This window comes from Symphodus melops, assembly GCF_947650265.1.
Source record: "Symphodus melops genome assembly, chromosome: 20".
In the NCBI taxonomy this organism is placed as follows: domain Eukaryota; kingdom Metazoa; phylum Chordata; class Actinopteri; order Labriformes; family Labridae; genus Symphodus; species Symphodus melops.
Genome location: NC_136710.1, coordinates 16,945,732 through 16,972,787, shown reverse-complemented (window position 1 = coordinate 16,972,787; position 27,056 = coordinate 16,945,732). Strand labels below are relative to the sequence as shown.

The following is a 27,056-nucleotide window of genomic DNA, read 5'->3' as shown; positions in this document are numbered from 1 at the left end:
CAGTAAAATAAAACCATTCAGAACCTCACAACATCTTCAAGGTATGCAGGTGTCTATGCAAGAGGTAAAAGGGGGGTTTATCAGGTGCTGGCGTGCCTAGAGGTGTTGCCCTGACACAAAGTGTGGTGGCCTTGCTCCCCTGAAAGCTCACAATACATTATCCTGCTTATTACACGACTACTTACTACTAATGTACTTACTTAAGAATCAATAATGTGAACACAAATATTCGATTTGAGATTAAAAAAGTGATTTAATTCTGCAGCTTGACCAATAGTCAGTTGCAATCTGCAGTTAAAGCTTCAACAGTGAGACTTTTTAAATGTATTGGTAAATGGACTTTAGCTTGTAGATCATTTTTCTGGTCTTCTGACTACTCAAAACACTTTTACACCTCAAGTCACACCTACTCATCTACACCCATTCACACACTGATGGCAGAGGTTTCCATTTAAAGTGACCATCAGAAGTCACTCATTCCAATCATACAAATTCATTCGCTGCTGCAGACGAAGCAGCAGGAACAACTTGAGGTTCAGGGTCTTGCTAAAGGACACATCAGACATGTAGCTGCAGATCAAACCCCCAACCTTCTGGTTGAGAGATGACCAACTAACTGAACCACAGCTGCCCCACATTACTCACATTGATCTGCATGAATAAGTAAGGTTTGTTTTTCTTCCTCATCATGTCAGAGTCTGATGACATTTTCTTTTCCATTCAGCAGCATTTGAACACCAGTTTGTCTAAAAACGTCCCGTTATGTGTTGACTTCATGTGACCAGGCCTTTTAACTTAGGAGTGATTTAGAAACATTCTCAGATCAACTCTGAGAGAGGGAGAGACAGAAACTTTTATTTTTGAGAGGAGTCGTGGTTGACCCCGTTGCTAGGTACTATAAATTATTTTGTAAGCTGTGATTGGTTAATCCCCAAAAATAGAAAACAAGTGCTCTCTTTGTAAGGATGGGCAAAGACGGACAGTAAAATCCATTTGACCCAATCACAGAATGGAATCAGACATTGTGTAATTATAGACAATATAAATATACTGTGTGTAAACTGTGTGACAATGAAAAAAAAAATGTTTCTGGGCTACAAAATGTTTGAAATTACATGCTCACGAGTGACATTCGGAATAGGTTGTTTCATAAAATCAAAACAGATGTTATAACAATAATTTTGTGACATTAACATGCCATTCAGACAATTTTCATTTTTGGAAAAAGACTGTAAAAATGTTTATTTCTGTAGTGAAAACAGACATTGCTGACATGGGTGTGTGTGTGACTTCATGGGCTCCTGCAGCCAGGCTCAAGTGGAAACTCGAGGAACTGCAGGTTTTTGCTGTTCTGCATGAGGTTCTAATTCAACACTGAAGGTTGCCACTCATGTCCAGGAGGCCTTGTTCAAGCACAGCCAGGCTCTACAGTGGACCGAGCTCCCCCAACCTTCAGCGAGGTGATCTGGCTCTACTACCTCCCAACGTCCCTGACACCCAGCCACTACCATCAGACTGTCGTCCCACCGCTGTCCTAATACATGCACAGCCTGCTCCGACCTCCACCTCAGCGACAAAGAATTGTGGACAACAGGAACACGAGGAATACAAAGAGAGAATGCATTAAAGCCCAAAAATGTATCTAATTATCTTTATAATGAGATACCAAAAAATGGAGGTACGTACAGAATGACCCCAATCTTAAAGCATGTAAAATGTTTACAAAAAAACATTAAAGCAAAATAATAATAATAACTAAGCTACCTTACCTTGAGAAAGGAGACTGTTTCTTTTGTTCATCTTGTACAGTAAGAAGGCCATGATGACTATCAGGACGGTCGCAAATATCAAAGCTCCACTCAAGAAATACACCAAGGCAGGAGAGTTCACCTCATCTGTCAGTAAATCAGACATAACAAGCAGACCTTTGAATTCTATATCAGTGTTCATGTTTGTTTGATTAGACAGTTATCATGAATCAAATGAGATATAAAACAATCTGGTGGTTAGTTTGCGTCACATGTAAGGAGGCTGTGTTCCTCTATAGGTGGACAGCCCGAGCTCGAGTCCGGCCTGTGGCTCCTTTATCGCATTGATTTCCCCAATCTCTCTCCCATGAGTTCCTACTATATCAACTGTCCTATTGAATAAAGGCAAACAGCCCGCCCAATAAAACTACATCAAAAAAAAGGTTTTGTGCGATCAGTATTGTCATCACTGATCCTAGATAGATGTTAGTCAATAACTACTTGAGAACATTGACAACTTTAAATACAGTCATTGAACATTATTGTACTTCCTGGTCACTTTTAAAATGAACTTTTTTTTCTATACATTGTATCAAGCAGGATATACTTCTATTCTCTCTAGTATTTGTAGCATTTTATAATGTAGTTTTTTGACGTTGTGTTGTCAGTTGGGCTTTTTGTTGAGTGTGGTTGTATTGTGCAGGGTGTCTAACTTCACTTTTATTTCAGAGTACAGATGGAAATCTGCGACTTGCTAAATCTGGTGCAACTATCTTTTCTTTGTATAAATGTTTAATGTCATTGCACACTGATTAATAAAACAAATGATGCATCAATTTATCACCCTTTTTACAGATAAAGCGTCTTCTGATAAAGAGTAACATACCTCCAAAGTCCAGCTTGGTCCCTTTTCCAAACAGAATGTGTCCACATGAAGCGACAGCGCAGTAGTACGTCCCAACATGAGAAACATCCAGGTTCTTCATTGTCAAGTTATAGGCACAGGTGTGCGTTTGTGAGTTAGGTTTCCTCACACACTGATCATTCCTGCCTCCATGGGTGTAAATGAGTCCTGGATGAGATTCATCAAAGTTTCTGAACCAGTAAACACTGTGTTCTCCATCACAGGTCCCAGTGTGGACTGTACAGTTCAGAGTCACAGAGCCTCCTGGCTGGATGGTCTCAGATTCTGACTGATGGACCAAAGCTGGGATGGTCGATCCTGGACCTTCTACACTGACAATCACAGTTTCCAGAATTTCTAAAGAGCAGAGACTACAACTTATGCAGTAATAGGTAGCTGAGTCTGACATGTTCAAATCTGAGATGGTGAGCTGATTTTAACCATTTTGATTCTCCAGTGTGAAGCGTGTATCGTTTCTAAATTCACCATGAAAACGATCACCTTTTATGTATTTGCCGAATTCAGAAACAACCCTTAGTTTCTCTCCGATTGTTTGCTTGTACCAATAAACTCGTTGAACTGAAGGATCTTTGAAGAAACATGTTAAAGTCAAGCTCTCTCCAACTTCCCGTCTCTCGTGACGAACTGATGGAGACAACTTTGGAGAAACCGTCCATGCTGAAATGAAATGAGAAAAGATGCCATGTTATAAAAATGTGTTAAATTTCACATTAAACTCATTATATGTAAGAAAACATTTTTCTTAATGAAAATTCAACTCAACCATTTCCTCCAGGATCAAACATGTCAGGTAGACAACTGTTGGAGATGTCATCTTGATCAAACTGTCGTTCTGAATGAAAGAGTACTGGCAGCTTCTCCCCTCTTCACAGACCACGCTGCGTTTGATTGGCCGGAAAGAAACATCTTACGATAAAGGAAATATACTCACATGCTCACTGGTTGTTGTGCGTTTGCTCTCTCTCTCTTTTCTATGTGCAGCCAAATGCTGCCCCCTCACCCAGTGATGGCAGCTGATAGAGCTGACCCGTTTAAATGCCAACCAAGGGTTAGAGAGTATATAAAAACATATAATATATATGGCAACACATAAGAGCGATACTATGAACTTAATTGAAAGGTACTATATTAGTAACATCAACAACTAATAGTGACATTATGTAAGACGGATGACAGTGGACAGAAGACACAGTTGACACTGTCCCCACTCTGTTTCTTCAACATTTCCTCAGATGTAACAGTGGTAGACTTGTTTACATTCAGTTTTAAGGTTTATTCAGAAATGAAACTTGTTGACAGCTACTGTCAGAGACAGGTTTGTCACGTTGTAGTGGTCATGACACATCCTGCACATGTGGATTACTGCAGATTTGGTTTATCAGTTCGTCACCTTTGTGGTCCCTGCTGCTGTGTTAAACCTGTCACATATCCTTGGCGTCGATCCTGTCTCTACTGTTCATGTTAATCTTGAAAACGGCTAGCTTGTTGACTTCAGGTGCACAGGCCTGGTTCAAAAACAAAATGGCATCGGCAGCATCTGAAACTGGCAGCAATGCAATAGCGTGGGTGTAATGGGTCCTGCATGTGCTCTCTGTTGAACAGACAGGTTACATGCATGTGTCATGTCAACACGGATTATGGATGTACAAAACACAACCTGATTCACCTCTAAAACCTTGATCAGTTCATGAAAACAAAACAATAAATGTTTTTCATCCTTTCAATTGAGGGTGCATCATTTTGCACCCTGAGCTTCGGTTTTTTATTTCTCTGTCCTGGTTTTGAGTTTTTTCTTTACTTGTTCACGATCATAACTTTTAATCCTCCCATTTTGCTCCACCCACAGTCTGTGATTAGAGCTACGTCGCTAACAACCATCTGCTTTTCTTATACCTTCTTCTACAATTCACGAATCAGACGCTTTATTAAAGCAAAAGTTACATTTAAATCAAATCTACCTTAATCACCGGTCACCCAGTTAGCTGTCAGTAATTCAAATAGACAAAAGGAGAAAAATAAATGTACACTTTGTTTCCATCGTAGACATCAAAATCACACAAATTCAACTTATTTAAGAAAAAAAAAAATTGTGTCCACCTTTAATATCAAAATTCAGGAAACGCTTTCATAGTTGCCAGGGTAACACCTCAAACCTCTGAAAAGTTAATCTGCACAAAAAAAAATAAAAAAATAAATCATGTTATGCAAAAATATCCTCAAAAAGGGAAAAAGGTATCCACAGCTGAGGCACTCACTGGTCCTGCAGCATAGATCCTCTCCTTACCTTAAAATACTGAATTGTCCCTCTCCCATGGTCTCCCACAGTCTCCCACAGTCTCTCACGGTCCTCCGAAACAGATGCATTTTGGTCATGTGGAGAAGAAAACACTGCACAAAAAAAGACAAGCTCCTCCATTCTCCTCCAGGTATCTTTTAATCCAATTCTCCTCCGTCCTCTTTTCCAGTCCAACCAAAAAAACATTCTCACAAACATTTTCCCATCTTCCTTTGTTCTCCCCAGGCCACGCCCCCTACACACCTGTGTCTACTTGGCTGAGCAGGTCACATGACCGGGCTGAACGCAGAAAAACACATGACCACAGGGTAACACATAATATATGCATACAGAGACATTACAAAGGGAATTAACCTCCTTAAAGACAGTGGCCATGTCACATGTTTCTGGACAGGAACTCAAAAGACTTGATTAAAGACTGTGTCATTATTTATGATGATGTAGCCAGAGATCTAATTAATTAATCAATTGGAATAGAGTATTTAACTCAGTGGTTTTTTATAATCCTAGCTTTCATGCCAATTACCAACGTCAATCAAAATTCTGTATAATGCTTCTTACTTTACAATCTTATCTTGCATGCTGTACTTTTGCAGATTCTGTGCATTTTGGGATGGCTAAATTAGGGCCCTAAACAGAATCCCCCCCCCCATTACAAAATGACTGTATCATGAGGCAGGATCAACAAGTTGTGCAGATAAAGTAGTCAGAGTAGCATCTGAAGCTTAAGAGTTTTGCTTGAGGACCTTGGTGAAATATGGGCACTGGCTAACAAACTTTAGCATTGACCCTGTTGTGACAAGAAATGCATCATACAAGCAGACATGTTGTACTGAGGTTTCATATTGCTACACTGCTGCTTTAATTTTCTCCATTATGGGTCAAATAAAGGATTATATTAATTAAATTCATTATCTAATTTTATCTGATCTTATATGACTGTTGTGAATTTAATTCACCAAGTGATGGTGAAATTTTACCTCCATAAAAATAACCTTAAACTTCTGTTGATAGCATGGATTGATGGGCTAAAAACCTGAGCCATCAAACGACCACCAGAGGTGAATGTACATGCAGTTAAGAAGACATTTGATAAATGATCATCAGGGCCGCTGGAAAATGTAATCTCCAGTCCACATCTAGACAGAATGATCCTCTCTTCTGTCGCATTATATCAGAGGAGCAGCTGGGGAGTTTATAACACTAAGTTTCAACATCATACGTCCTCTTGCTTTGACTGTTTCTTTATGCTTGCTCCCAATTCATATTGCCGTTTGGACGCTGTCTCTCTATCTGCATCCAACTGTGCATTTGCAGAGAATGATATATAGCTTGATACTTTATTGATCCAGAGAGAAATTCAAGTCACTTGCGCAAAATGGGGCCTCCCATGGATCTGGGGCGGCACTGATTATGGCTAATGTGCAATATACTGTATGTTGTATTGGTTTGCATTGCTATGTGCCTCTCTGTCAATGATTGGATGTGTTTTTCTATTGACGGTGGTGAATCAGAACTTTAGGCCAAGACCATCCATTCCTCTGGGGACAATAAAGTGTATCGTATAGTAATTTGGGCAATGCGAACATTCACTGCCACCTAAGTCCAATCAGTGAGATGATTCACAGGAGGAGAAAGAAGACAACAGTATTGTGGCAGTGAGAAATTACCTGAACATAGCTGTCTTTTTTCACACCATTTTTGACACACAGCAGGAGTCCATTTAGTTAAATGCATGGGTATAAGCCGGTTCCTCACTATTATTCGTAAATAGCTGAAGTCTAGAAAGCAGTATTTTACAATCACTCCACTCTAACACTCCATTGGCAATACAGAATCACTCTTGCTAGCGTTAGTCCATAAAACACTCAATATTTCATTTCTGACCTGCTCACAGACTAAACTCGGCCCTTCAGGTCACCAAGTGGAGGTCTTTTAGCCTGACCTGAAGAGGCTCCATTGAGGTGACCTTTTAACTGTGGACCCTCTCTCTGGAACAATCTCCCTGTTCTTACAACTGTCATCATTTTGCACATGTTCATCTAGTCCAGCATTGTATGTTGACGTTCAGTTAAACATGACTTACAAATGTATCTATTCATTTCTCACATGTTGTACTAGTTGGGATGTTTAAGTTAAATCCTATATATAATACTTACTCTGACCTTTTATATTTTGTACATCTATCTTCCATCACAAAGCTCTGTATTTTTAAAGCTCAAAACCAATTCTCCCTATCATTCTTAGATCAGTCGCTCACTTAGTTACGCTTCATGTGTTTGTGGGATCACTTGCATGGTAATTGAAACTATTTTTTTAACTTCTGTGTAAAGCATATTGAGCATACCTGTAATGGAATGTGTCTTATAAATAAAATGTATATTGCTATTATGAACTGCATTGAAAAGTCACATCTTCATATATAGGGTACAGAAGCATCATGAAGATAATTATGTAATGTACATATCTATACACAGCATTCTGTTGTCCTGATTACCAAACACCCATCCTTTTAAGTTCAATAGCATGATGGAACAAGTCACTCACAAATTACTGCATAAACAGACTGACTTCAAATCTTTACATTTTTGAGACATTATTTTGAATATATTTTCTTCCTTTGTGGATTTTTTTTAAATGGGATTGGCTGAATTATAATTAGTACTGATGAGCTGAGCCACATTCAATGATGAAACAATGATGTCATCAAAGCCCAACTGCTGGATTAAATATGCACAAAAATATAGAAAATTCACAGTGATTTAGTTTTGATCAATTTTATTGAATGATTGAAGAAACAACTTATATACAAACAAATACGAATAATAGAGAAAACTGGAAATGTTACACTCACAGTAATTATTTTCTAGATTGTATAAACCAGATTGTATAATCCGTCGTATAAACCAAACATGATTTATACGACGGAGGATTCGGGCCACGTTAAAGGAACATTTTGAGATAATAGTTGTACATGTCCGAGAATGAAGTCATACATTTACAGGAATAATGTTATTTAAGTCTGAGCAGCAGCCGCCTGCTCTAAAATGAGAAACACGGAGCAACTTGTTATACTTCAGTAAAAGTTTCACAAAGAAGGAAGTCGACTACTTCCTTGTGTAGTCTGTAAAAAACTCTTAAACATTTAAAATAGTTGTGTTGGGTATGTAGTTATGCAGATGTTATAAAACAAATACCTTTGGCACATCATCATCATACTGCAATAAAACTACGTTTTTTCTGAAGACAGAAGCGTGCGGACTTGCAGGAAATTCTGTCTGCAGAGGAAAAGCCTTAAAGAGTCTTTTTCATGCAGACTAGTCTCGTAAATTTACGAGTTAAATCTTTTAATTTTTGTTTTGTTTCCCCCTTAAGATTACCTTCAAACTCTAAACACTATGTTTGACCTGCTTCATATCAGAACAATCGATAACATTTCACACAGATCAATATTTACAGTAAGTCTTCAAATGGGCGGTTAGAAAATCTGTCTCACTGTGGAGTTCAGCACAAATGTAACAGGTGCAGATTTTACTTTCTAAAGCCGTGGTACACACATTCAGTCCATGTTGGATCCCTCTGTCCTCTTGATCTTCTCAGGTTGACAGCAACATAATAAAGGTGGTGTGTGTTTTGGTAACTCTAGTGACAAAACAGGGAACAATGCAACATGCAGTAAATGTTCAGCTGGAATTCAATAGTCATTTAAATGTGAGGTATTTTTGTTCACCTCTGCCGGGACAGTGGATGAAGCTCGATCCCTTTTTTTAGACTCTGGTCGGGGCACAAAGAAGATCGCGTCTTAGTGAAGAGATGTGCAAAGACAACATGAGCTTTCAAAACTAAACAGTCCTACCTGGAGATTGGCTGCTGTTCCTCTTGTTCATCATGCAGAGTGTGAAGGCCAGTAAAGCAGAGAGCACGGAAGTCAATGTCACAGCTCCCTTCCAGACGAAAGAAGAGTCTGCAGATACAGACAGAAGAAATGTGGATTTTGCACTTTTTCCCTGCTAAGTTTGTTGAGGGTCAAACAAGTTCCTTTCACATGTTCACAAAAAAAAAAAAAGATGAAGAAATGTTTTACTTTTTACTTGATTAGATGTAATTATAACTACCAGAAAGCAATAGTTTATGTAGGAGTTACTTACTTTCAACATTCAGCTTGGTCCCGTTTCCAAACAGAATGCGTCCACATGAGGCGACAGCGCAGTAGTAAGTCCCAGTATGAGAGCGACTGACGCTCTTCAATGGCAAGTCGTAGACACAGGTGTTTGTTTCTGTGTTGGAGCTCCTCACACACTGATCATTCCTGCCTCCATGGGTGTAAATGAGTCCTGGATGAGATTCTTCATAGTTTCTGAACCAGTAAACACTGTGTTCTCCATCACAGGTCCCAGTGTGGACTGTACAGTTCAGAGTCACAGAGTCTCCTGTCTGGATGGTGTCAGAGTCTGACTGAATGACCACAGCTGGGATGTTCAATCCTGAACTCTTTACACTGACTAAAGTGCCCTCTGCAAATTCATAAGTACTTGAAAAGCTAACGGCACAGTAGTAAGTAGCTGTATCTGAAATTTGTAAATTGGTGATTTTCAGAATAACCCCACCATTAACGGCTTCCACTGTGATGCGCAGGTTGTTCTTCCACTCATCAAAAAATTCCGTTTTTTTATTGAACAGATACAAGGAAGATGTCAGCCTTGATCTCTGTCCGAGAGGTTGCTTATACCAGAAAAAACGTTGCACTGTATTATCTTCAGGGAGACATTTCAAAGTGATGTTGTCTCCGACATGAGCTGATATAAATTCTCTCTCTTGATGAAGAGATGAGGATTGATCGGTCATCTGAGCTGAAGTGACAAGAAAGACAAAATAAAAATGCAATGAATAGAAATAGATTGTGAAAGTCTCATGTAATGTTGTACTATCTACAATATCAGAGAAGCACAATTAAAGGCTGTGACAGGTCGAGTGAGCCAGCCTTATAAAAAAACAAAAAAAACTCACCACTTTTGTCCAAGATGAAAAATAGAAAATAAAAAAGTAACTTTGGAGATGTCATCGTGGCCAAATTGCAGTGCTGAATGAGAACAATCTTGATCTGTTCTTGACACCTCATAGAGTAGACTGCCTTTGATTGGTCAGCCTGTAGTGACGCCTCATGTCCTATTATGGAAACAAGTCGAGGCGTTCACTGTCAGCAACAGCCACATCAAAATGATCTCAGATTCTCAGTTTGGTGTTAATTTTAAACACCTCCAACCGCTTTTTATTTGACCTAATTCCTTCTCCATTCTTTCTTTCTGCTGACATTTGATGTATTTAAACCTTATAATAATGAGGTGTTCGTCAAAGGACGGGTTGTTTCATTGCTGTACCTTTTATAATATACAAGATATTTAGTGTGTTATTCTGCTACGCTGTGTGTAAATATATCTCACTGGTACAAGAGTCACTGGACGATATTGGTGGGAGGGATCTTTCATTGAGAAATGCGCTCCTACATTGCACAAGTCTCGGTCACAAACTGAGCAGCACCACCAGAGGTCCTTGTTTATGTCAATGTGTGAATTTATCAGGGGGATGATGCCATTTACGATGGGCAGAGTTTCTCTCTTGTTGTAACCTGAAAGAAGAAGGCAGAGGAAACCCATTTGGAAAAAAAAACACACACTAATGAGTGAAAGCATGGCAGTGTTTTTTTAATTTCTAATGGAATTACAGAGGAGGCCAAAAAGTGCTTCAATGTTCACAGTGAGTGTTAGGCCAAAACGTATGAGCTCATTGATCACACCACAGAAGCCCGGTGAACTGGTCCAGCTCGTGGGGGACCACCTCAAACCAAAGTCTTCAGAGATAGTCCAACAGTTTTAGTTTCACAACCATTTCAGGAAGACAGGTCAGTCTGTGGCAAATTCTACAGCTGAGCTACAGCTCTCTGAACACTGTGAAGTGGGGACCCCAATGGAAAAGCCTACAGTACTGTAACTGCACAACTATTTACAGTAACTTGTAGTGTATCTAGTTGCATTTCAAACTTAATTATGCTGTTAAAATTTGGCCACAGGAAGCACTTGCTGCTTTACATTAGATGAGGTTTGTTGGCATTGATATGGTGGGCGAGGTTACATCAGCATAGAAGCATCTTCTCTATTTGTCTGTCTCTCTCTAAATAAATACATTGGATCATTTATTGGAACGTTAAGTGAATTCATAGATGATTTTTTAAATAACATTATTCCCTCTATCCGTTCCAACAATACTCACTATACTACCTTTACTCTGTGGTACAACAAGGTTAAGAGATGTAAAGTTACTGTTGTAATGTCTCGACTGTCTAAGGGAACCTTCTGTAGACACAACATGAAAGTGTCCCCCACCCTTCCCCCTCCCAACAAAGCAGGCAGCACCAGTCAAATTCAGAGTTTGAGCAGCAGTTTCTTTTAATAAAGAGTTAGGCAGTGCTTAAAATATGAAGCAAAAGTTGTCAAATAAAATGTCTGATGTTCCACAACCAAAAACACAAGTTTAAACAATTGACACATAAATAGGCAGGAAAAAAAGACTCAAAAAGGCTTCTGATTCAAACGCTGATCAAGTGTTCAATGATAATTATCAAAAGTTATTTACAAACTCACACTCAATAAATCCATCAGAATCTTATTATAGTTTCCAACACAATCTAAAAACTCAGGTCTACATAACTTTCAATGGTCTAAAGATTGGAGATCTCAGAGCTAAATGCTGCTGTTGTTGAGCGTGTGAGATGAAGGAAGTAGACAAGGCTGCAACAGCTAAGATTTATGGTGCGTGCCTTTTACTTCCCACATTAGATCTCATACCTGACAATGACGTCACACCTGACTTTACCATGTTCTACTTGTGAGTGTGCAACAAGACAGACAAGCAACATGGACGCCTCCTGGAGAACCTTTGATTTGTTCACTAATACCAGGCAATAACAACACACTACCTGATCGTTTAGTTTCAGACGCAGCACCTGCACCAGCATCTGATTGACTGACACACTGACCACAGACACATTTTCCCAAATACACATCCACACTGCAGAGGAAGAGACAGAGTGGCACATACTGCACCACAAAACAACAACAACATATAAGTAACATACAATTTCAGAGAAACTGAAAATCATTGTACGAAATGAGTTATCATTTATCAGATTTATAAGAGTAGTTCTGTTTTACTTCAGACATTTCAGGTAAAATAAAGTGAAAGATCCTTGTTGTCTGAAAAGCCAAATTACACAGTAAATAGTTTATGTCCTACCACAGGTAGCCAAAGATGAAACACCAAGATGTATTACTTTACTCTGGAGTACACACATTCAGCTGGTGTGTCATCCAGATGTCTTCTTGATCTGCTGGCCTGGTTTAGCCTTACAGCAGCGTAATGAAGATTATCTTCATTCATGTGACCCTAAACAGAAAAAAAACAACTCATCACAATAAGTAACCAGCAAAACTAAAAGTTCAAATATTCAAAGTAATTCTTCTGAGCTAAAGAGCAACAACAACAATACAAATCATAAACTGTTTTAATGAAGCACCTTTCTTAACCTTTGTTAAAATGTTTTTGCAATTTTTGAGCTGAGATAAGGCAATAAATGAAAAATTAAAATCCAAAAAAAGAAGCAAGAATAGAATTTTAAAATCACACATTATATGGCGAAATTTAATTTGAGTGATGCAATACATACAAACATTGAGTTATTTTATTTGGAGGGAAGAGTAAGTTTTAAAGGTAAACTATATGTAAAAATCACTTGCCCATGTTTTTCTGATATTAATGTGTTTGTCTGTCTACAAACCACTAATTATGAGAAAAGCTGGTTTAAATAAAATGTGTGCTCAAACAGGCCGTTTATAGATCTTCCTTCATGACATCACAGAGGGCAGTAACCCCTCACACAGCTCGGTGTTTGTTCTGTCCTCTGAGTCTGCCTTCTCACTGCAAATAATAGGTCATGGTGCAAAAAAGCCCACGTCACCCAACCCTTCCCGAGGGGGGGGCGTGGTCAGACACAGTTCATTTACATTTAAAGCTACAGACACAGAAACAGCCTGTTCTGAGCAGGGCTGAAAAAGAGGGGTTTATAGTCGTGATCAAAAACAGGATCAGAGTGGATTTACAACAAGAAACTTCACACACATTCTTTGGGAGCTCTGAGACTTACTTTAACTTGTTAAAATGGGTATAATATGTGACCTTAAAGTCTTGGAGCCAAAACAGCAGCCACCTGTTGTTTGGAATTTTATTTGTAAAATGACCAAGGGCTTGTGGCTGGATGACATAAGTGGTCGATCTGTGATGCAAGGGATTAGTGTGATCAAATTTTAACTCATGTTAAAAAAAAGCAAAATAAAATGCTAGGTTTTTCACCCTGGGATGTTATTTGAGGAAATATTCAGGCCTAAAATAAAATGCTCAGTTATGTCTGAAGTAAGCTTTGGGACATTAATTTCTCGATAGCGGCCAAACAGTTTTCTAGAGATATTGAGTTGCCGTAGGCGGTCGGGTGAACAAAAAAGTGCACAACTGAATGTCATCAGCATAAAAGTGACGAAAACAGTGAAGTCAAAAATGAAGTCTAAGTTTTCATTAATACCAGTTGCCTGAAATGACAAAAGAAAGCATCTTTTGTTCCTATTATTTTTGACTTGATTGCGAGCATATACACATCTTCTCCAAATGATAAATAATACCATTCCTCTTTGATTAAGACTTAAATCTGACAGTCATCGTGACAATTCAACGTTATTCTCGCCACTTTGACTTTATACTCAATATTGTGACTATCCAGGAGCAATAATGGCTCAAACCAAACCCCCCCCCCTTTTTCTTATATCAAAATATATGTAAATGTAATTTACAAAAATTTGGAGGAAATACCTGTGAAGTTGTAGTGGAAGAAGCTGACGTTTCTGAAAAATAATAAAGAACCATTTTATTCCAATTTAAAAATGTTCTATGATCCAATGTTTAATAGATATTACATAGAAACAAAAAGTACTAATCACCTCCATGACAGCTGCTTTTCCTCCAAATATTGAACAGAATCAGAGCGAGTGAAAAACTAAGGATGGTGGTGAATGTCAAAGCTCCACTCAAGAAATACACCAAGACATGGGAGTATTTCTCTTCTGCAAACAGACAGACAACAGAAGACATTGATGAGGAGCTTTTGTAAGTCTTTGTTGAATTATATTTAATTGTAATTATAACTATCAGGAAGCAATAGTTTCTGTAGGAGTTACTTACTTTCAACATTCAGCTTGGTCCCGTTTCCAAACAGAATGCGTCCACATGAGGCGACAGCGCAGTAGTAAGTCCCAGCATGAGAGCGACTGACGCTCTTCAATGGCAAGTCGTATACACAGGTGTTTGTTTCTGTGTTGGAGCTCCTCACACACTGATCACTCCTGCCTCCATGGGTGTAAATGAGTCCTGGATGAGATTCTTCAGAGTCTCTGAACCAGTAAACACTGTGTTCTCCATCACAGGTCCCAGTGTGGACTGTACAGTTCAGAGTCACAGAGCCTCCTGTCTGGATGGTCTCAGATTCTGACTGATGGACAGCGGGGATGTTCAATCCTGAACTTTTAACACTGACTAATGTGCCCTCTGCAAATTCACAATTTACTGAAATTCTACTTGCGCAATAGTAAGTAGCTGAGTCTGAAATTTGCAAATCTGTGATAATCAAGTGAATTCCACCATTTATGGCTTTCAGTGTAAAGCGTCGGATTGTTCTTCCATTCATCAATAAATGCAATGCTTTTATAGGACCCATAGAAGGTTGACATCAGCCTTGGTTTCTGTCCGAGAGGTTGCTTATACCAGAAAAAACGTTGTACTGTATTATCTTCAGGGAGACATTTCAAAGTGAAGTTGTCTCCGACATGAGCTGATATAAAGTCTCTATCTTGATGAATAGTTGAGGATTGAACGGTCATCTTAGCTGAAGTGACAAGACAGACAAAATAAAGATGCAATGAATAGAAATAGCTTGTAAAAGTCTCATGTAATGTTGTACTATCTACAATATCAAAGAAGCACAATTAAAGGCTGTGACAGGTCGAGTGAGCCCAACCTAAACAGAAAAAACTCACCACTTTTGTCCAAGATGAAAAATAGAAAATAAAAAAGTAACTTTGGAGATGTCATCGTGGCCAAATTGCAGTGCTGAATGAGAACAATCTTGATCTGTTCTTGACACCTCATAGAGTAGACTGCCTTTGATTGGTCAGCCTGTAGTGACGCCTCATGTCCTATTATGGAAACAAGTCGAGGCGTTCGCTGTCAGCAACAGCCACATCAAAATGATCTCAGTTCACAGCAGTTTGTTCATTTTAAACACCTGCAGACCTAATTCTGTCTCCATTCTATTTTTCTATTGACATTTTATGTATTTCAACATTATAATAATGAGGTGTTCATCAAAAGATGGGTGTTTCATTGCTGTACCTTTTTTAATTTACAAGATATTTAGTGTGTTTTTCTGCGACGCTGTGTGTAAATATATCTCACTGGTACAAGAGTCACTGGACGATATTGGTGGGAGGCATCTTTTATTGAGAAATGGGCTCCTACATTGCACAAGTCTCGGTCACAAACTGAGCAGCACCACCAGAGGTCCTTGTTTATGCCAATGTGTGAATTTATCAGGGGGATGATGCCATTTACAATGGGCAGAGTTTCTCTCCTGTTGTCAATCAATCAATCAATCAATCTTTATTTATATAGCGTCAATTCATAACAGGCGTTATCTCAAGACACTTTACAAAAGCAGGTAAAGGACCTTACTGTTTGTCTGTTAACATTAACAAAAGAGCAGGTAACAAGACCATGCTCATTGTTATGTTTACAAAAAGCAGGTAAAGGACCTTACTGATGGCTATGTTACAAGAGCCCAGCTTAATCCGTCATGGCGTGGCAAGAAAAAACTTCCTTTTAACAGGCAGAAATCTTCAGCAGACCCGGGCTCATGACGGAACAGCCATCTGCTAAACTGTGCTGGGCTTGAAAATGGGATGGGGGAGATGGGACAAGATGTAGAAAGAAGAATGGGATGGGATCGGTTGGGGGGGGGGGGGGGGGGGTCTGGGCAGGCCATCCTCAGGGGGAGGGGGGGGGGTTGTTTGGGCAGGCCATCCTCAGGGGGAGGGGGGGGGGTTGTTTGGGCAGGCCATCCTCACCAACAGTCCCAAGGAACCTAAGAGAGCTCAAGGAACCTAAGAGAGCTCAAAAGGAGAGGTTAGAATACAAAGATAGTGACAAGCTACTGCTTGTCACTATAGACATATCTTATTACTATAAGGTAAGAAAGCTGGGAGAGAAAGAGGGAGAGAGAGATAAGAGATCCTGGTGCCAGTTCCCCCGGTAGTCTAAGCCTATAGCAGCATAACTATGAGCTGGTCCTAAGCCAGCCCTAACTATAAGATTTATCAAAAAGAAAAGTTTTAAGTCTATTCTTAAAAGTACCTAGTGTGTCTGCCTCCCGGACCCCGACTGGTAGACGATTCCAAAGGAGCGGTGCCTGATAACTAAAGGCTCTACCTCCCATAGTACTTTTAGAGACTATAGGCACCACAAGCAGGCCTGCATTCTGGGAACGTAATGTTCTTGATGGATAGTACGGTACAATTAACTCTTTAAGATACGATGGTGCCTGACCGTTTAGAGCTTTGTAGGTGAGCAGAAGGATTTTAAATTCTATTCTAGATTTTATAGGGAGCCAATGGAGAGAAGCCAATACAGGAGTAATGTGGTCCCTTTTCCTCGTTCTAGTAAGAGCTGCAGCGTTTTGGACGAGTTGGAGGGTCTTTAGAGATTTACCATAGCACCCTGCTAAAATAGAATTACAATAATCCAACCTGGAGGTAACAAATGCATGAACTAATTTTTCAGCATCATTTTGTGACAGGATCTGCCTGATCTTAGAGATATTACGAAGGTGAAAATAAGCTGTCCTTGAAATTTGTTTAATGTAGGAATCAAAGGACATATCCTGATCAAACAGAACTCCTAGGTTTCTAACAGTGGTACTAGAGGCTACACTAATACTACTAAGGGCCGTCATATCGGCAGAGAAAGTCTCTCTAAGGTTCTTAGGTCCAATCACTATAACTTCAGTCTTGTCTGAGTTGAGCAGTAAGAAGTTTCTGGTCATCCAGGTCCTGATGTCCTTGACGCAGGCTTCTAGTTTACGAAGCTGGTTGGTGTCTTCTGGCTTCATTGCTATGTAGAGCTGAGTATCGTCTGCATAGCAATGAAAGTTCATGGAGTGTTTTCTCATAATACTACCTAGAGGAAGCATATATAATGTAAATAAAATCGGACCAAGCACTGATCCTTGAGGCACTCCATGGCTAACTTTGGTGTACAAAGAGGACTCATCATGAACATGCACAAACTGAGATCTATCTGACAAATAAGAAGTAACCTGAGCAATGTAAAGAGAGCTGTTGTTTAAGTTATTATTTTTGTTGGGGTAAACTGTGTGTTTTCCTATTTGCTGCTATGTAATTGAACATCACTTGATTATACCAATGATTGCTGCACGGTGCCGTCTCGGCCACAGTCGACAGCCAACCACCACATGTGTTCTCCGCATGCGTGAGGCGGCGGTAGTCAATTTTTTCGATACAGGAAGAACATTTTCACACATCTTCACTCTTCAGGTACTATAGGTAGCCTGCTATTCAAGAATAATGTGTGAGTTGAAAATGGCACTGGCCTTGTCAGTCAGAAGAGGCAGAGGGAACCCTATAAAAAAAAAAAAACACACTAATGAGTGAAAGCATTGCAGTGCTTCTTTATTTGCCAAGAAGCACTTTAATGTTCACAGTGAGTGTTAGGCCAAAATGTAAAAGCTCATTGGAAACTTGGTCACACCACAGAAGCCGGGTGAACTGGTCCAGCTCGTGGGAGATCACCTCAAACCAAAGTCTTCAGAGATAATCCAACAGTTTTAGTTTCACAACCATTTCAGAAAGACAGGTCAGTCTGTGGCAAATTCTACAGCTGAGCTACAGCTCTCTGAACACTGTGAAGTGGGGACCCCAATGGAAAAGCCTACAGTACTGTAACTGCACAACTATTTACAGTAACTAGTAGTGTATCGAGTTTCATTTCAAATTTAATTATGCTGTTAAAATTAGGCCACAGGAAGCACTTGCTACTTTACATTAGATGAGGTTTGTTGGCATTGATATGGTGGGCGAGGTTACATCAGTATAGAAGCATCTTCTCTATTTGTCTGTCTCTCTCTAAATAAATACATTGGATCATTTATTGGAACGTTAAATTAATTCATAGATGATGTTTTAAATAACATTATTCCCTCTATCCGTTCCAACAATACTCACAATACTACGTTTACTCTGTGGTACAACAAGGTTCAGAGATGTAAAGTTACTGTTGTAATGTCTCGACTGTCTACGGGAACCTACTGCAGACACAACATGAAAGTGTCCCCCACCCTTCCCCCTCCCAACAAAGCAGGCAGCACCAGTCAAATTCAGAGTTTGAGCAGCAGTTTCTTTTAATAAAGAGTTAGGCAGTGCTTAAAATATGAAGCAAAAGTTGTCTAATCAAATCTCCAATGTTCCACAACCAAAAACACAAGTTTAAACAATTGACACATAAACAGGCGTAAAAAAAAAAAAAACACTCAAAAAGGCTTCTGATTCAAACACTGATCAAGTGTTCAATGATAATTATCAAAAGTTATTTACAAACTCACACTCAATAAATCCATCAGAATCTCACTTTAGTTTCCAACACAATCTAAAAACTCAGGTCTACATAACTTTCAATGGTCTAAAGATTGGAGATCTCAGAGCTAAATGCTGCTGTTGTTGAGCGTGTGAGATGAAGGAAGTAGACAAGGCTGCAACAGCTAAGATTTATGGTGCGTGCCTTTTACTTCCCAAATTAGATCTCATACCTGACAATGACATCACACCTGACTTTACCATGTTCCACTTGTGAGTCTGCAACAAGACAGACAAGCAACAGACATGCTCAAACTCCTGGAGAACCTTTGATTTGTTCACTAATACCAGGCAATAACAACACACTACCTGATCATTTAGTTTCAGACGCAGCACCTGCACCAGCATCTGATTGACTGACACACTGACCACAGACACATTTTCCCACATACACATCCACACTGCAGAGGAAGAGACGGAGGTGCACATACTGTACCAAAAAACAACAACATATAAGTAACATATAATTTCAGAGAAACTGAAAAATGAGTTATCATTTATCAGATTTATAAGAGTAGTTCTGTTTTACTTCAGACATTTCAGGTAAAATAAAGTGAAAGATCCTTGTTGTCTGAAAAGCCAAATTACACAGTAAATAGTTTATGTCCTACCACAGGTAGCCAAAGATGAAACACCAAGATGTATTACTTTACTCTGGAGTAAACACATTCAGCTGGTGTGTCATCCAGATGTCTTCTTGATCTGCTGGCCTGGTTTAGCCTTACAGCAGCGTAATGAAGATTATCTTCATTCATGTGACCCTAAACAGAAACAAACAACTCATCACAATAAGTAACCAGCAAAACTAAAAGTTCAAATATTCAAAGTAATTCTTCTGAGCTAAAGAGCAACAACAACAATACAAATCATAAACTGTTTTAATGAAGCACCTTTCTTAACCCTTGTTAAAATGTTTTTACAATTATTGAGCTGAGATAAGGCAATAAATGAATAATAAATAAATTAAAATCCAAAAAAGAAGCAAGAATAGAATTTTAAAATTACACATTAAATGGCGAAATTTAATTTCAGTGATGCAATACATACAAACATTGAGTCATTTCATTTGGAGGGAAGAGTAAGTTTTAAAGGTAAACTATATGTAAAAATCACTTGTCCATGTTTTTCTGATATTAATGTGTTTGTCTGTCTACAAACCTCTAATTATGAGAAAAACTGGTTTAAATAAAACGTGTGCTCAAACAGGCCGTTAATAGATCTTCCTTCATGACATCACAGTGGGCAGTAACCCCTCACACAGCCAGGTGTTTGTTCTGTCCTCTGAGTCTGCCTTCTCACTGCAAATAATAGGTCATGGTGCAAAAAAGCCCACGCCACCCAACCCTTCCCGAGGGGGGGGGCGTGGTCAGACACAGTTCATTTACATTTAAAGCTACAGACACAGAAACAGCCTGTTCTGAGCAGGGCTGAAAAAGAGGGGTTTATAGTCGTGATCAAATACAGGATCAGAGTGGATTTACAACAAGAAACTTCACACACATGCTTTGGGAGCTCTGAGACTTACTTTAACTTGTTAAAAGGGGTGTAATATGTGACCTTAAAATCTTGGAGCCAAAACAGCAGCCAACTTTTGTTTGGAATTTTATTTGTAAAATGACCAAGAGATAATGGCTGGATGACATAAGTGGTTGATCTTTGATGCAAGGGATTAGTGTGATCAAATTTTAACTCATGTTAAAAAAAAGTAAAATAAAATGCTAGGTTTTACACCCTGGGATGTTATTTGAGGAAATATTCAGGCCTAAAAGAAAATGCTTAGTTATGTCTGAAGTAAGCTTTGGGACATTAATTTCTCGATAGCGGCCAAACAGTTTTCTAGAGATATTGAGTTGCTGTAGATGGTCGGGTTAACAAAAAATTGCACAACTAAATGTCATCAGCGTGAAAGTGACGAAAACTGTGAAGAGTAAGTCAAAGATAAAGTCTAACGTTTCATTAATACCAGTTGCCTGAAATGACAAAAGAAAGCATCTTTTGATACTATTATTTTTGACTTGATTGTGAGCATATAAACATCTTCTCCAAATGATAAATAACACCATTCCTCTTTGATTAAGACTTAAATCTGACAGTCATCGTGACAATTCAACGTTATTCTCGCCACGTTGACTTGATACTCAATATTGTGACTATCCAGGAGCAATAATGGCTCAAACCAAATCCCCCTCCTTTTTCTTATATCAAAATATATGTAAATGTAATTTACAAAAAATTTGAAGGAAATACCTGTGAAGTTGTAGCGGAAGAATCTGACGTTTCTGTAAAACAATAAAAAGCCATTTTATTCCAATTTCAAAGGTTTTTATGATCCAATGTTTAATAGATATTTCATAGAAACAAAAAGTACTAATCACCTCCATGACAGCTGCTTTTCCTCCAAATATTGAACAGAATCACAGCGAGTGAAAAACTAAGGATGGTGGTGAATGTCAAAGCTCCACTCAAGAAATACACCAAGACATGGGAGTATTTCTCTTCTGCAAACAGACAGACAACAGAAGACATTGCTGAGAAGCTTTTGTAAGTATTTGCTTCATTATATTTAATTGTAATTATAACTATCAGAAAGCAATAGTTTCTGTAGGAGTTACTTACTTTCAACATTCAGCTTGGTCCCGTTTCCAAACAGAATGCGTCCACATGAGGCGACAGCGCAGTAGTAAGTCCCAGCATGAGAGTGACTGACGTTCTTCAATGGCAAGTCGTAGACACAGGTGTTTGTTTCTGTGTTGGAGCTCCTCACACACTGATCATTCCTGTCTCCATGGGTGTAAATGAGTCCTGGATGAGATTCTTCAGAGTTTCTGAACCAGTAAACACTGTGTTCTCCATCACAGGTCCCAGTGTGGACTGTACAGTTCAGAGTCACAGAGCCTCCTGTCTGGATGGTGTCAGATTCTGTCTGATGAACCACAGCTGGGATGTTCAATCCTGAACTTTTAACACTGACTAAAGTACCATTAGCAAATTCATAAGTACTGGAAAAGCTAACGGCACAGTAGTAAGTAGCTGTATCTGAAATTTGTAAATTGGTGATATTCAGAATAACTCCACCATTAACGGCTTCCAGTGTAAAGCGTAGATTGTTCTTCCACTCATCAATAAATTCATTGTTTTTATTGGGCAGATAGAAGGTAGATGTCAGCCTTGGTTTCTGTCCGAGAGGTTGCTTATACCAGAAAAAACGTTTTATCAAATCTTTTCCAGAGAAACATTTCAAAGTGATGTTGTCTCCGACATGAGCTGATATAAATTCTCTCTCTTGATGAACAGATGAGGATTGATCGGTCATCTGAGCTGAAGTGACAAGACAGACAAAATAAAAATGCAATGAATAGAAATAGCTTGTAAAAGTCTCATGTAATGTTGTACTATCTACAATATCAGAGAAGCTCAAGTATAGGCTGTGACAGGTCGAGTTATAGCCAGCCTCATAAAACAACAAAAAAACTCACCACTTTTGTCCAAGATGAAAAATAGAAAATAAAAAAGTAACTTTGGAGATGTCATCCTGATCAAATTGCAGCGCTGAATGAGAACAATCTTGATCTGTTCCTGACACCTCATAGAGTAGACTGCCTTTGATTGGTCAGCCTGTAGTGACGCCTCATGTCCTATTATGGAAACAAGTCGAGGCGTTCACTGTCAGCAACAGCCACATCAAAATGATCTCAGATTCTCAGTTTGGTGTTAATTTTAAACACCTGCAACCGCTTTTTATTTGACCTAATTCTGTCTCCATTCTTTCTTTCTGTTGACATTTGATGTATTTAAACATTATAATAATTAGGTGTTCATCAAAGGACGGGTTGTTTCATTGCTGTACCTTTTTTAATTTACAAGATAAATGTTGTGTTATTCTGCTAAACTGTGTGTAAATATATCTCACTGATACAAGAGTCACTAGACGATATTGGTAGGAGAGGTCCAGGTCACAAACTGAGCAGCACCACCAGAGGTCCTTGTTTCTGTCATTGTGTGAATTTATCAGGGGGATGATGCCATTTACAATGGGCAGAGTTTCTCTCCTGTTGTAACGTGAGCATTATAAAATAATGCTTAACCTAATTTGGTCAATCTCAGGATTGCCGACTCCCACTATGCTGTTGTTCAAGTTCTTATTTTTGTTGGGGTATATGTTTTCCTATTTGCTGGTATGTGCTTTACCCTTAATTGCAGCACAGTGCCGTCTCAGCCACATTCTGGAAACAAAATCCTGTCATCCTAGCTGAAGAATAAATACTGTCCCTCGACATAAAGTTAGTATACTGGTTAATTTTACAGTACAAGTTACCACCAATTTTTGGCAATGAGGTGAACTGGTTTCGTAGGTCCTGGTGACCCTTTTTGTTTTGTTTTTAGTTGGAGTAATATTTAGGGCCTGATTTACTAAAGGTTTGTCTTAAAACGTGTGCAAACTTGATACCACCGGCAAAAAAATGTGCTATGTTATCTATTAAAGGCACACTTGGAGGATTGTGTCTGTCATGTGAGCAAAACAATACGATGTGGACGATGAGGAAATAAGCAGGGACGAGAGGCAAAGTGCACTGTTGGCTGCAAAGGAGCTGCACAGGGAAGAGGAGCCTCGCCATGAGATGGCTACTTTTAAGACCATCTGGTAAATTCTATTTGATGAACTGTTTCAGCTCAGGCGGAACAACCAATCCAAAGCCTTCTATGATAGTCCAATGGTAGAAGTTTCTTAGCCATTTCAGAAAGCCAGGCCCAAGTGTCTCAAACTTTATATCTGAGTTTCGGCAGCTTTCTGAACACTGAAGTCAGGACCCCATTGGCAAAGCATCCATTTATCCATCAATTTTTTTCTGCTTATCTAAGGTTGGGTCGTGGTGGAAGCAGGCACAGTAAGTCAACCCAAACTTCCCTCTCCGCAGCAATGTTTTCCAGCTCTTCTTGAGGCTTTCCAGGCTTGACAGGATCTATAATACCTCCAGCAAGCTCTGTATCTACCCTTGGGTCTGTCCCGAGTTGGGTTTGTCCAGAAGACCTCCCAAGCCAGGCGTCCAGGAGGCATCACAATCAGATGCCCAAACCACCTCAACCGCAGCAGCTCTACTCACGGCTTTCCCCAGATGTCTGAGCTCCTTTCCCTACCTCTAAAGCTGAACCCAGCCACCGTCTAGAGGAAACTAAATTTGGTTGCTTATATACCCGATCTAATTATTTCAGTCTCTACCCATAGTTTATGACCAAATGTGATGGTTGGGATGAAGATTGACCAGAAAGTTGAGAGCTTTGCCTTCAGGCTTAGCTCCCTCCTCCAACACAAAGTCTGCAATACTACTGACACTGAGCCAATCTGTCTGTCAATCTTACAGTCCATCCTACTCTCACTCTTGAACAAGACCCTGAGATAATTAAAGTTTTTCACTTGGGGCAGCGACTCAGTCCGCACCTAGAGTGACCATAACACTGTTGCTGGCAAGAACCAGGGCCTCAGACTTGGAGTTGCTAACCCTCATTTCAGCCACTTTGCATTCATTTGCCCAATGCCTGCTCGAGGCCCCAGCATGTGGAAGCCAACAAAACCACAACATTAGAAAAAAGTAGAGATGAGATTTTGATGCCTCCAAATTGGAATACCTCCTTCACCCAGCTGCTCCTTGAGATCCTGTCCAGAAAAAAACCACAAAAGAACCAGCGACTAGGGGCAACCCTAGCATAGGCCAACACACCGGGAACGTGTCTGACTTTCCAAAGGATGCGGACAAAGCTCCCACATTGGTCATACATGGACAGGATGGTTTGTTGCAACAGTCCCAGGAGCCCACATTCCCGTAGTTCCAGACAAATGATCCCCCTGGGGACAAAGCCATAAGCCTTCTTAAAGTCCATAAAAAATGTATAGGACAGGATGAGCAAAATCCCATGATTCCCCTTGAAGCCCTGTATGGGTAAAAGACTGGTCCACTTTCCAACGACCATGGCAGAATGTATCTGAAGTTCAACAATTGGTCGGAGCCTCCATACCAGCATCCTAGAGTAATTTTTCTAGCCGGCTGAGAAGTTTGATACCCTGATAATTGGAGCACAGCCTCCAGTCCACCCTTTTGAAACCTCACTGATCTGCCACTCAACAGGCGCTGTCCTAGATTTCCATGCAACATTGTAGGACTATCAGCCAAGACAGCCCAACAATGTCCCGAGCCTTTTGCATTTCGGGGTGAATCTCATCCTGGCGCATTCTGACTGAGGAGCTTTCTAACTGTGTCAGTGACCTCTGCGAAGGTCAGTGGCTACGCTCTGCCTCTTCAGCAGACATGTTGTCTGGGTTTAGGAGTTCCTCAAAATATTCCATACACTGCCCAACAATGTCCCCAGTCCAATGGGAAAGCATACAGTAGTGTAACTGCATAACTATTTGCAGTCGCTAGGAGTGGATCTAGTTACTTTTTAATTTAGGATACAGGAATTTAAAATGCACTGATTACTTCATTTAAGACTATGGTTTATTGACATTTGTTGGGTGAGATTTTGTCAGTTAGTGCAGTAGCATCTTCTGTTTTCATCTGTCTCTCTGTAAATGAATAGTTTTGAGCATTTCTTGGAATGCAATATGAATTAATTAAGAGAAAAGTGATGAAAGAGAATGGATTTAAATTTTTTTTACTTCTACCAACTCCTTTTCGGACACAGTCACTTTTTGTTGTTTCTTATTATGTTATCAAAATGTTTAGTGTTATTACCTTCATCCTTTCAAACCAAACTTACTATACTGCATTGTTACTGAACTGTGGTAAGACCAAGTGGGAACCAAGCACATGTCTTTTGTGATATGAATGTATGTGTTTTAATGTATTGTGCACATACTCTGAGTTGACCTGCTCGGGGACTGCAGATGGAAATTAGTAAACTTCTCTAATCTGGCATGAAGCATCTTTTCTCAATGAAATTAATGTTATTTTTAAATGCTCCCTGACAACTAAACTAATAAACTGGACTAAACTGAACAAAACCTCAGGTCTTGAAAAATGAAGCCAAAACGGAAGTGTAAATTCCTGCAGTTTGTTGACTGTCCACTTGAGGCTGGTTCCAGGAACACGAGACGTCACATACACATGACTGGCAAACAGCCATTTTTCAGCGTAAAAGTTTACAGTCTGGAACTAAAGATTTAAATAGGTCTCATTAGTTATTGTTTTCACTGTACAGGGGGTGATTTTTTAAAACAACTCTTTTCTGATTTTAAAAATAATCCATGTTATCCATAGCTAGTAGTGCAGCTAACATAATGTGTAGGTGAGCACTATGTATTGGTTAGTCAAAAGTCTTAAGACCTGGCTCTAAACATGTTGTTAGGTTGACTGAAAGTTAGGCTGAGACAGGATGTCCTGCATGGCGACTGTCGATGAGTCTCCAGAACTCCTGCAGGAACAGATGGCTGACAACAATCAGGCTTTGTCCATTAGATTCACAGTCTAAGGGTACGACACGGCTCAAAGATGTAAAAATACTGTTGTAATGTCCCCACTGAACAAGTGGAATTATAGACAACTTAATAAGTAACCCCAACTCTTCCCACTGCCAAGAAAGCAGGCATCATCAGTCAAATTCAGAGTTCATGCAGCAGTTTATTTTAACAAAGCGTTGGGCATTGCCTGAAAAATGAAGCAAAAGTCATCTAATAAAATCCCCAATGTTCCACAACCAAAAACACAAAGTTAAACATTTGACACATAAACAGGAGGGGAAAAAAAGACAATCAGAAAAGGTTACTCATTTCTACACTGCTGATAAAGTGTTCAGTGATGTATTTATTATTAAAAGTTATTTACAAACCAATACTCAATAAATCAATCAGATTGCTATAGTTTCAAACACAAACTATCTTAAAACTCAGACCAACATAATTTATAGAGCTAAATGCTGGTATTGTTGAGCGTGTGAGGTGAAGCAAGGGGCGCATGCTGCAGCAGCTTAGGATTTATGGTGCATTACTTTTACTTCAAGATCGTATCTGAGAGCTGGGAATGAAATCACACCCGTGTTACTTTTGCTCCAGTTTCCAGTCAGCAATAAGTCAGACAAGAAAGATGGACGCCTTCTGGAGAACCATTGATTTGTTAGCTAATACCAGGCAATAACAACACACTACGTGATCATTTAGTAACATGACAACATGTCCACAGATAACTAACAATACTATCGCTGTGATTGATTTCATTACACAAAGAGGTGACTACGCTGCTAATGAACACAATATCGACAGCTTAAACATTACTGTTGATGCACTTAGCAGCCATTTT

At 39.4% G+C, this 27,056-nt stretch overlaps 2 protein-coding genes across 1 annotated transcript; both read right to left on the bottom strand.

Moving 5' to 3' along the window:
- Positions 1 to 27,056, bottom strand: part of LOC306841870 (uncharacterized protein) — a 133,621-nt gene that overhangs the window by 82,299 nt on the left and 24,266 nt on the right.
- On the bottom strand, positions 21,377 to 22,081 carry LOC306841591 (immunoglobulin kappa light chain-like; the record flags this gene model as incomplete). The annotated part of the gene is made up of 1 exon (XM_079371534.1): positions 21,377 to 22,081. One exon carries the CDS (start codon positions 22,079 to 22,081, stop codon positions 21,377 to 21,379), a length of 705 nt encoding a protein of 234 aa, XP_079227660.1.